The sequence below is a fragment of the Enoplosus armatus genome, chromosome 11 (genome assembly GCF_043641665.1).
Source record: "Enoplosus armatus isolate fEnoArm2 chromosome 11, fEnoArm2.hap1, whole genome shotgun sequence".
Taxonomy (NCBI): Eukaryota; Metazoa; Chordata; class Actinopteri; order Centrarchiformes; family Enoplosidae; genus Enoplosus; species Enoplosus armatus.
In genome coordinates, this window is record NC_092190.1 from 11,133,629 (window position 1) to 11,145,757 (window position 12,129).

At 44.1% G+C, this 12,129-nt stretch overlaps 1 protein-coding gene across 1 annotated transcript in view; it reads right to left on the bottom strand.

Moving 5' to 3' along the window:
* Positions 1-468: 468 nt before the first annotated feature.
* Positions 469-12,129, bottom strand: part of LOC139292564 (anosmin-1) — a 37,556-nt gene continuing 25,895 nt past the window's right edge. The window contains exons 7-14 of the mRNA XM_070914924.1: positions 10,512-10,717; positions 8,577-8,721; positions 7,448-7,594; positions 4,921-5,009; positions 3,599-3,770; positions 2,718-2,938; positions 1,877-2,018; positions 469-608 (exon numbers count right to left, since the gene is read on the bottom strand). Coding sequence (XP_070771025.1) covers positions 550-608; positions 1,877-2,018; positions 2,718-2,938; positions 3,599-3,770; positions 4,921-5,009; positions 7,448-7,594; positions 8,577-8,721; positions 10,512-10,717 — 1,181 coding nt within the window. The 3' untranslated portion in view covers positions 469-549. The remainder of the gene's footprint in view (positions 609-1,876; positions 2,019-2,717; positions 2,939-3,598; positions 3,771-4,920; positions 5,010-7,447; positions 7,595-8,576; positions 8,722-10,511; positions 10,718-12,129) is intronic.

Consider the following 12,129-nt stretch of genomic DNA (forward strand, 5'->3'; position numbering starts at 1 on the left):
TTCTTTCTTCGTGAATTGTTTTACAGTTCTGGCATTTCCTACCGTCCATGTTCGACCATCCTCAATGAAGTTGCCAAAATAATTATTTTTCTTTAAACCATGAGCTAATTGCTTGTCATTAATCAATTGATCTAATCTGATTGAAATTTTGTTAATATCCTGTTTGCTGCGTACAATGACGGCTGGATCACGACAATTTTAGGGATCCCTGGGTCTTGCTTTTACCTGGAATTTCATAACCTCCTGATGAGTTGGGGATGTGTACTAACCAACACAGAATATGAGACCTTGCAGTATAAATTTCACTGTACAGACCAACCCGTCTGGTGACATGTGTATCAGTCAAGAGAGAGGGGTTAAGAGGGGAATAGCCGATGTGTTGTGGAGCCGGGAGAAGATGGACCCATATTTCTCGAGCGGGGGGGGGGGGGGGTCAGTTCATGGTCTGGTGCGCTGTGTTTCTGTTAGGTTCCACACATTCCTTCCCTGACAGACAGGAGCAGAGAGCCACTGGTACTTCTCCCTATTGGGTTTGCCTCGACCTGCAGCTCAGTGTCTCTCTACTGATGGCTTCTGGTGGTGAGAGTGGTGCTGCCGGAGTCTGGGTCCTAGAAAACACACATCAGATCGGTCAGATATCACTTCAGTGATTCAGATCTTGGTAATAATTGACTATGTTTTCATTCAGTATATATGTGCTTGTTTTGCCGTTTTCTGTTGCTGGTACATGGCAGTGTTTGACCTGTTTTCTAGGTCATAAATACTTTTTACATCCTCTCCTTTTGCTGAGCTAAACGCCTGGTATTAAGTGTCTTTTCCTTAAAAATAATGCTGCCTAACACAAAGTGATGTGGCGGAAGCACAGCATCTTTTCTTAAAACTGCTGATTTTTTTGTAACTTGGGGGCAGCGGAAACACGCTGTAAACACAGCTTTGACATTTTATCCCCTTATAAAGTCGATATGGTGAACTTGTTAGCAAACAGTTGCCTACCACACATCCAGCCACATTTTTATTTAGAGGTGTGTTTTTGGCAACCTCATGAATGTAAGATTACTATCCACTCTCCTTTAAGATCTGTTTTGTTTTCCATCAATTCATGTGGGAAATACCTGAATCTTTGGCGTTTGGTGCTGGGCAGGCAGAGTGCAAAGTTTGTAAACTAAAACTATGCGAAAATGGAAACTATGCGAATGAGAGCAGTGAGAGTGAGCCTGAAACCAGTGAGCTCAAAGATGCCAAAGATGCCAAAACGCTCTATAGAGCTGAGTTGAACTGCTGTAATTCTATACAAGTTGGTATGTGATCCATTGTTGATATTTAAATATATAATATATTGATCATACTTAAAGGAACAGTGTGACATTTTGGGAACAAATCTTGTTTGTTTAAAATGAAGTATAAAAACGGCCATCTGACGTTTTACTTCTTGGCTCTGAGCAGTTGCCAAGCAACGTGTCAATTAGTGAACTTTAGGGAAGCAGGAAGGTGGCTTTTGTTAGTCAGACAGAGCCATGCTAGCTGTTCTTTCCAGTCTTTATGCTGAACTAACCAGCTTCTGGCTGTAGCCTTATATTTACTGCACAGACCTGAGACTGGTATCGACCTTCTAACTCCTGCCAGAAAGCAAATAAACAAATTAACTAAAATGTCAAACTATTGCTTTAAGGATAAATGAAAGATCTACAGTATGCCGTTAGCAGTAACAGCCACCGAACAAAACAATAGTCCTGACACAAACTTTAACAAAAAAGGAAATCACGTTAGTGGACATGATGTACCAAGATACCAAAATATAAAACGAATCTAGCAGATAATAGTGAGATAATAAAGGTACAAACTCCTCTGGCTCCTCTGACAGTGACTCAGTACTTACGGTGTTGAATGACTGGTAATATGTTCGGGGTCTGGAAGGTCTTGACAGTGGCAGGACCCTCTCCTGCAGTTGTTATGACCTGCACCTCCAGTCTGTAGTAGGTGGATGGCCGCAGGTTGGACACTACAAGCAAGTTATGATCCTGCCAAGTGAGGGAGGAGAGCAGCAGAGGACATGCAATCAGTTGAAATACAACAGAACGCGCCTTTGAATGTGACAGGACTTGAATTTGAATGGGCTGTAAACCAGGGGACTATCAGCTTCGGAGCTGTCTTTGCACAAGCCACAGACAAAAACAAAGACTTTGTTTTCATAAGGCTTGCTGTCTCTCGTTCTTTGCTGCCAGCTTGATAAAGTGTGCGGTGGGTGGTTTTATTTATAGACAAGCTCCAGAGGCTGGGAGGTGCAGATAGGCGGAACGTGTTGTTGATGGAGCAGATTATGTCAAAGAGCGGCTTTTTCAGAGCTCTCACGGAGGATGAAAGAGGAAGACGTGAAGGCAGATGAAAAGGCAGAGGAGGAGAACTTCCAGCAGGACACAACACTTCCTCAGATCTGCCCCTGTGTCTCTCTACACACCACAGTTTATCACAAGATTCATGCAAAGAGGCCACAACAGTGTTATCCTCAAATCGCCCTCACCTCTGACAGAATGTGAAATGAAATGATACAACATATTACAGCAAGGGACAATTTACTGACTATATATTACAGAGCACAGTCCCATTGGTGTATGGAAACATATTCAATCTGCAGCATTTGACAACAGCCTTTACTTTATGGCTATTACAGGAGGTAGAAGAGAAAACCACAAATCCTGTTTGAATGAAAATAGACTTACTGGAGGCAGGATCTGGGACTGGGAGATGATGCTGTTGGGCAGGCTGTTTTGCCGGCTTTCAGTGGTGATCTCAGCCCAGGTGACTTGGAAGCCGGTGATCCGCTGATGGGGAGCCACCCTGGACACACGCCACAGGAAGTTGCCGGTGATGTTTCCCTCAATGATGGAGAAAGAGGCCGTCAGGTTCTCTGGCTTAGCCAACACCTTTGGAAGCCCCAGAGCTGTTAGGAGAAAGGTGGTCTCAGTCTGGGTGTTGATATTAAAAGGAACAGTTTGACATTTTTGGGGAATACACTTACTCGCTTTCTTGCTGAGAGTTAGATGAGAGGATCTCAAGCAGCCGGTTAGCTTAGATTAGCCCAGACGGTTAACACAGGGAGACAGCTAGCCTGGCTCTGTCCAAAGGAAACAAAGTCCACCAGCCAGCCTCTCTAAAGCTCACTAATTAACACGTTATATCTTGTTTACTTAATCTGTACAAAAACGACACCCTATGGTTTTCCGGGGTTATGTGCGGGGACTATTTCTAAGATGGGTACAGTTAGTCTCCGCTAGTTGCCTAGTAAGTGACGACAAGACGGTAAACAAGATATAAAGTGTTAAATGTTACCTTTGGACAGAGCCAGGCTACCTGTTTCCCTCTATTTCCAGTCTTTGTGCTAAGCTAAGCTAACCAGCTGCTGGCGGTAGCTTCATATCTACTGTATAGACATGACTTGGCAAGAAAGCGAATAAGTGTACTACTATTCCTTTTAGAGAGCATAGATTTTATCCTTCATCATGATTATAATACGCTGCTAATGTGGTGTCTGATTACTGTGCCGCACTAATACAGATTGATTTCAAAATGCCCTTTACACGTCAAACAGCTGAATACTCACCTCCCTCCCCCGGGCAGGGGATGTGTTTGTGAGTCTTGCTCCGGATGGTAGCACAGGATGGGGTGAGGAAGGTGGTGCTCTCGTCCTTGGAGCGTCTTTTGGACTTCAGCATGTGAACGGTGACTTTGTACTTGCAGGAGAACAGCAGGCCCGGGAGGTTGATGTAGTTCTCCTGAGCCAAGAAACACATTATTCAGCCCTGATGACTTTGACATGTCACCCAGGTCAGGTCCCGTGGAGCTTCAGAGATAATTAAATACACAGCACCAGGGCAGATCGCATTCCCACTCAGGCCTCAGGAACATGCCCCACATTACAGGACCACTTTGAACACTCACATGCTAGGGGTTAGGCCACTATTCTTCTATTCAACTTTCAATATAAATGATTTTTTTTATCACTTCCACATGTGGCATAAACACAAGAAGAACTTAATTGAGAAGCAGCAACCAAATTGAATTCATGTCTAATCTGAAAAGAGAATGGCCTGTAAATCCATGTTAATGAATTCTGTGTAGCAGTCTTACACTTCACACTCATTTCAAACTTTAATCATCTATTGATCTTAGCTAAAAAAAAAACGCCTTTCTCATCTCTTTGCGAGGAAACAAAAAAATCCAGCTGACTAGTGGATTTAGATCTTGCATTTGTAATAAAGAGGTTCCACATTAATAGGCAGTCGCTTGAGAGAGGGTGTGTGTGTATATACTCTCTGATATGAAACAGCTTTGATTAAAAGTGAATGAGGCGCTGTGCTCACATAAAAGCACAAGCCTGGAATGCTTCCCAGTGATCTATAGAAAATGGATGTATACTTCCTAGCAACCAGAGCTCTGGTCCCCAAAGAATGTGTTGATTGCCAGGCCTCTGCCATCCTGTATCAGCCTGAGCCCCAACAGTTAACCCCCCCACCCCCCAGACTCTCCCAACCCCTGCACAAACCCTGCTGCACCCTAAAAGAAAGCCCCACGCAGAAGCATGGCTGGGGCCATTGGAGGTGACTGATCCCCCATTCCTGGAAACATTGTTTAAGTAAATGCGTTTTATTGGCCAACACACCACATGCCTGACCACACGACTGACTCATAATATTCAAAACAACAGCCAGTGATTTGCCCGGTGCAAATCCAACTCAACAGGGCTTTGGGCTCAACTGGAGTTGTTTTCTTTAGCGGAGCTGTCCTTTTTAAGCATCAGACAAAAGGTTAGGCGCATGCTTTGCATAGCACAGAGCTGCTGATCGAGCCATAGCTCTGTGCTCACGGCTCTCTGTGAACGGACCCTCAGTTGGAAGGTGTGTGAAACGGTGGCCGGGGACTAACCTGCGTGACAGATTTCTCTGGTCCTCGGGTCTCGTTGTGGCTGCAGTACTCCGGCATCCACTGGACATGATAGCGACTCACGGTGGGGTCTGAAGCAAAGGGAGGATGAGAGGAGAGACACAACTCAGTATTCAGATCATTCACTTTTACATTTCTATAAAATGTAAAATGATTCCATTACAAGGCCAAGTCCTGCATTCAAAATTTCATGGGGAGTATGGGAGTATTATGAGCAAAATGTACTTAAGTATTAAACATAAAAGTACTCATTAAGCAGCAGAATGATCAGCCGATTGGCAATTAATCACAAGGTAGGTGGTTCAGTCCCTGAGCTCCTCCTCCACATGTTAAAGTGTCCTTTAGCAAGACACTGAACTCCAAACTGCTTCAAACATATGCAGAAAAGTCTAACCTGCTCTGGTCAAAAGCATCAAATGAAATTAGTGACATTTCAAATGTCGTGGGGTTAAAGTATAGCAGTAACTATAGTAGTACTGTGCTTGAGTACATTTACTTGTTGTTATACCACTGCACTCACTGAACATTAATCAAGATCTCAAAAGACAATCGGACAGGCTGAAATGATTAACTGATGGGTATCTCACAGATTACAACACTCCCTATCTGAAATCTGATATCACTATTTCCATTATTGATGATCACGATAACTTACGTCTCAGAAAAAATGAGAAGAAACTTGAAAGCACTTCCTTCTTTATCTTTGCCTTAGTTTATTAACACGATTTTCCTGTTTTCTAAACCTTTCCTTTTGTTCGCTGAGGGCTCAATTCCCAGCCCAAACTTTTCTGCTTCAACTTTAAGGATTTGCATTCTCATCAGTGCAGTAGCAGCCTTGGTCACGCCGGGACACGCTGGCTCTCTCGGCTGCCGACTCCAGCAGTAATGTTCGCTTCCTTGCTGTACAGTAGCTCCTCCTGAGCTCATCAGTGCTGTTTATCTGCCCATCACCCTCATCTTATGTTACTAGATTTATTATTCATTCAACTGTGTGGCTTGGATAAGTGAAATATTTCTCCGATTAATAATTGAGTTATGCTATGTTTGCCCCTCGGCGGGGGCCTGGGTTGTAGTGGGGAGATAAAAGGGGTCCTTTGAAGGCTTAGACACAGATCTGGCACTTGGAGCCCCTGAGCTCTTTGGAAGCAGAAGAGAGGAATTACAAGGAACCGGGAAATCAGAAAAAAATAAACAAGATATGCTTAGCTGGGTCTGATGGAGAGGGGAAGTGCTATGTAAAACAAGAAATGGGACATGGAAATCAGGTAGAGAACAGAACCTCAGCGATGTTCGATAAATCATGACTGGAAGCGAGCCTCAGATGTGCCGCCACTGCCGGACAGCTGTCTATTGTCTGGGTGTTGGGCAGACGGCGATATATATTATCTGAGCTGGTGTACAGTAAGGTTCTCTTTAGTCTGCTGGACACAACCCAGAGGCCGGGCTGCTTTGGATCACGGAGACAATGAGTGAGAGTTAAATCACAGTTCAGTCAACCTGTCCCTTTCCTCGGTCACACAAACCAGATGTCCAGAGACTCCAACTCTCCAGGCCATCTGTATGTCTGTATGTTTACAGTAGTGGAACCCAGGTTGTCAGAGTCAAGGCCAGGGTCATCCCTCAGACTAATGAGTAGCAGTGGCACACAAACACACACACACACACACACACACACACACTGCAGACCAGCACTGCAAACAAGAGACCGAAAAAGAAGCTGGACTAGGATTAACTCTGCTCTACAACACTGTGATTCCCCAGCCATGCTTGATCCCCGTCAGCATCACTCAGCTCTCTGAGTCCAGGCCAACCTCGCTAACAGCTCTGGGCCAACTCTACCTTCCCCTCTTCCCTCTCCCTCTCTCTCACTCTGATTCAGCAGTTGGTGTCTCACCAGGCCTCTCCTTCAGCCAGGGTTTGCATTCTTGACTCTAAGATGTGGAGTTTGGCTTGGGCGATGACATATATTAGTAACATAACATAGACCAGTGAATGGGACTTGACAGGTTACCCTGAGAGCATGGCTTTCAAGGTTTCCATATTTCCACTCTGGTATTAACAGAAGGGTTGGGGGAATGGACGCTGCTGGGACAGGCATTCCTATAGGCTTTAACCCCTTGCGTTGCTGCAACCCACCGCCGTTTCTGTTTCCATCAGGTCTTGTAAAACAAAACGGGCCGTTTCAATGCTAATGCGAGGGGGAGGATCTATTAAATACAGCTGTCAATAAATCCCATCGCACGGCCGAGCTCTGTGTGTTTATTGTTCTTTACTAAACGGTGGCTCCGCTCTTCCAGTCCATGAGAAGGTTTACACCAATTTCACCAGCACTCACATTACTCAGCTCTCACAAAGACACATTGTTTCATTTATTTCATTCACACCATCTGATAACACATTTATAGAGGGAATCCTCCATTGTTTAACTGAGACTCTGACGCTTTATGGGCATAATGGGGTGCTAATAAGATTCTAATTTAGCTATAAATCAATACAGTAGAGTGCATACCTCCCCGGTTTTTCCAGTAGACACGGACCTGCAGCTGGCCATCCTGGTAGAAGGGCGTGCCGACCTCTAGAGGGCCAGAGGGGCGTTTGGCCATGGTCGAACCAAGAGGGGATATCTCCTCCTTCTTTGACTTGAGAACTGATTTTACTGGGAAGAGAAAGGAGAAATGTTTCCTGCTGTAGCTAAAACAGTGACTGTGTTGTGGCAAACTCTCCAGCATGGTAACAGAAACAGACAATTATTTCTTTGTAAGATCACAGCAGTTACAACATGTCCTTTATGCATGAATGTGGTGTAACTCGATTGGTGCACACAGTGCTAACACTGCCAAGGTTAGAGGTTCAATTCCCTCTAGAGCCACACATGCTTGAAATGTACACACTCATAGCACTGAGGCTCAAGTCTGTGCTTCCTAAAACACACAGGAGCTTCGAATGAATGCAGATGTGCTCTCAGCGTACCTTGGCCATTCCTGCTTTTTTTTTTTTTTTTCAATTCTCACGATTGTTTGCCTGAAGACTCTCAGCAATTTAGGAAAATTCAACCTTGGCTGCGTCAGTTTCAGAGTGAACCCTTAACCAATTGGTGTTTTGGCTAAAATTCACCACATGGCATATACAGTATAATAAAACACGATTAAGAGTCTACAGCCGGTGATTTGAGCTAAATGCTACCTTGGTCACAATGACAATGCTAACATGCTAATGTTTAGCAGGTCTACCACGTTCATCATCTCAGTTTAGTGTGTTAGCATGCTAACATTTGCAAACAAAGTACAACTGAGGATGATGAGAATGTCATTAGTTTGGCAGGGATGTGGTCATAAACCCAAATTTGACAAAGTGAAATTTTGACGTGACGGTGGCGCTAGATAGTGAAGTGATAACATTCATCCTCAAGAGGGACATGAATGTCTGTGCCAATTGTCATCAATTTCCCCTAAAGCCACATATGTCAACCAAGTCATTAAGGTACATTGTCTTGGAACAATAAATGTCTTTACAAAAGTTTATGTCAATCCATCAAGTAGACGCTGAGATATTTCACTGGATAACTGAAAACTTTGACCCGCTGGTGGCGCTTGATGAAAAGTCAGTGGATCGCCAAAATCATGTTTACCGATGTTTACCTGAGTCATTATTCTGGGTGGTGCTGAAGTGGAGAGAAGCCTTGGAGCTCTTCAGGCGCACCTGTCCCCAGTATGTGACGGCCTGCAGCTCCACAGTGTAACTGCTGTTTTGTTGCAGTCCCTCCAGATCCACCCAGCTCTGAGCCTGCGACAACAGAAAACACAACGCATGTTGGCACTTTGTCTGTTACCGCACTGTCACTTGAGACTCCTTTCAAAGCCCTGTCATCGTCCCAGCTCAGCTCTGCCTGGGCCAACCCGGGCCTGTGGGAAAGCCCTGCTTATTAAGAACACATGTGGAGCTGGGGAAGGTATCGTGGCGAGGAGATAGCCTTCAGGGCCATGTGAGGGAGCCATGTTATCAGAGCCTCCCAGGGCTTCCTCACTGTGTTTGACTTGCAGCATTCCACCATCAGCGTGAGCTTGATGAGTTCTTGTTATTGACTGTGCGTGTTTTGACATTCCTCTACCAGCAGGCTGCTTTCAAAGCCCTGAGGTGCCAAAGTGGAAACCAGTAGTACATGTGTCAATAGGTGTCTGGTGTCTCCCACCTCTATCTCCTCCGTGCCACATCTGCTATGCATTTCATAAACTAATTCAGGAGAAGACTCTATAGAGGTGTGTGTGGACTGTCTAGACAATCTGTCTTTCTGCTCGAGTCTCTAATGAAATGCTCTTTGCAGATACCGAGCCACGGCTGTGTGCTATCAGGTCACATGTTACTGGATATATTGTGCAAATGGCTCACAAAACTTTTAAATGCCAAATGTATTCAGTTATGCGTATAAGAGTCTGTGATTTATGAGGACAGTCAATAATCTAGTCACATGATTTATCTGTAAGGTCAATTCAATTCACATGTGTCTATTGACCCAATGCTCCAATCTGTGACAGTCCAATCAATACTTGCATACATAATTGTGCAATTTATATGTAGAAGCAAAAACAACTCATTTGTAATACTATCAAAATATATCTCTGTGGCTTTCTGAGGCGTCCAAGTCAGGAAGTCTAACTTTGTAAGATCTTAGCTTGCCTGTTTGTTTAAGCTCTTATAACTGACTTGTATTTATCCTTTCTTTGTGATCGCAAGTGGGGGGCTTTGTCTATGTGACATCCAAGACAAAGGACCATGAAAACTCTTCTTTCTGGCTGGACCAAATAGTTGAGAATGTTCCAGTATGCAAACTAAACAGTTCCAAGGAATTAACAGCAGGAATCAATGGCATTTTCCTTTAAATGTGATATTTATGCCATTATTAGGGAATGTTTCTGGGATGTTTTTAGCTTAGTCTTTAGCTTTAGTTTTGTCCTGTTTTACTGAGTCTCCCCTTAGTTTAAATCCACTGTATATGTTAATGCAAAAGACAATAATAGGATAGGAATTGTGAGTATAGTTATATAACCACTTGACTTTGAAACTGCTGAGATCTATGATAAAAATAAGACAAAAAATAAATAAATAACTTGTACCACTTCAGAAAAAGCTGAATTACACAATCTAAAACCGAGTAGGAGAAAAAAAAAAAAAAAAAGCTATACCAACTGCAAAAAAATACAAATTGAGATATTCAAGAAACACAGACCTTGAAATCATGATTTATAACTATAAATAGAGCTATTTATCACACATAATGTGTTTTCTTTCAACGATTAAGGGTTCTTTCATCAGTATAAGGAATCAAAACAATGAAGAACACATTGTATCAATCTGTGTGTGATTGATAGCCTTACAAGTATGTATAAATAAATGCAACTCCCTTTCCATGTTTATCCTTTTTTCCACTGCAGGCCTACATGGATATTTACAGTGCTGTATTGAGGCCAGAGGAGAAGATGCTGAGATAATCCTGGATGCGACCCCGTAGTCTTAGAGACAAGAAAAAGGGAGAGGAACAGAAAGAACACATCACTAAGACAGGGTGAGAAAATTACCCCGTTGGTGGTCTTTCTCCTTTTCTTCTTGGATGGCACCATCGACTTGGTGGGCACGGTCCAGCTCCAGAACACTTTGTAGTGATGTATGGGGATATCGGGCTCCTCTGGCAGAGTCCAGTTGAGACGAGCTGTCACCAGGCCTTCGTCGCCCAGCGTCACGTTGGTGACACGCAGACTGGTTGGCCTGGGAGGGGCGGAAGGATCTGAAGACATAGCAACAACAAGAAACAACACTGTCAGCGGTAACAGATCATCGTACATCTGTAGACATTTAGAGAGGGGGACAAAGAGGGCCTCTGGATCTTGTATGTGACAAATCTTGCGCCAAAGCAGTTTTCATGCGAGTATAATTTCAGGTTGAATGTGTTACAAGCCAAGACACCTTTCACCACTTGAGGGTTAGCATTGCAGTTGAGGAGGGGGACCGGTATGACACTGTGTAAAGTAATTAGTCCTCCATTGACAATCTGCCGTGAGATGTTATGACAGGTGTCATGTCACGCCTATGACAGCGTTCGGCAGGACCGAGAGCGCAGGTCAGGGGTTAACAAACACATGCTGCTCACTTTGGCTCCACACTCAACATTCCTGTACTCAAACTAAAGTGTGTGTGTGTCCAGAGTGAAGCTGGTTCTGAACCTATCGTTTGTGCTGTGACCCGGCCTGCTGCCGGCTGCTGATGTCAGCCTGGTGCAGGAGGAGAGGCAGGGCCACATGCCAGACACCAGACCAGAGGGAATAGCCCTGTAATGAGAAAATGATTCACGCCACAGCCCTGTTGGCTCTCCTCTCCCCTGCCCTCTCCCACCTGAAACACATTTAACCCCAGTCCAAAAACACAATCGGACCCATCAGTTCTCCATACCAGCTGATGTTGGCCGTGCAAGATAAATAAGCAGTCAGTTCTTACAAATTGCCCTAACAAAGTATAGTAGAGCAAAATTGCAATCAGATGATACGGCTGTACTATACAAATAACAATGGCATGACAGAATGGCCAGGAGCTCGTCAAACCCATGACAGCTCGCATCAATCTATCATCGTTCTGGCACTGATTGGCCTGATTGGAGATCGGTTTCCATCCCTGCAGCAGAATCCTTTTCCCACCTGGTGTCTGGTTCTGTCTGACAGCCATCCAGAACGCTCTGGGGACTAAATGTATGACGGAGGATTGACAGGACAGGTCAAAACACACACAGCACCAAACACACTAATACCTTTTGCATTTGGCAAAGGTTTTTAGGATTTGGCAGAACATGGAAAGTACTTAGGATGTCTGCCAGTGTTCCACTTCTAAACAACTTCACATATATTAATGACTAAATAACACAAAGTTTGGTAACATGTGTTGATGTGCACTGTGCATTACATAAAGTGGCCCACACAGTGCAGAAACTATTTTACATTTATACATTACATACACTACAGACACTGAACTCATGGCTGCGGAAGGCTAAACTGGAGGGCACATGGCTCTGCCTCTACATGTCAAACAATCACACTGTATCTGATCTGGATCTGATTCAATCTAGACACAACATTATATTCACTAACCTGTAATCCCTGGGAACTGCACAACACCATTGCTTTAACAAATGCCATCTGCAGCACAGCA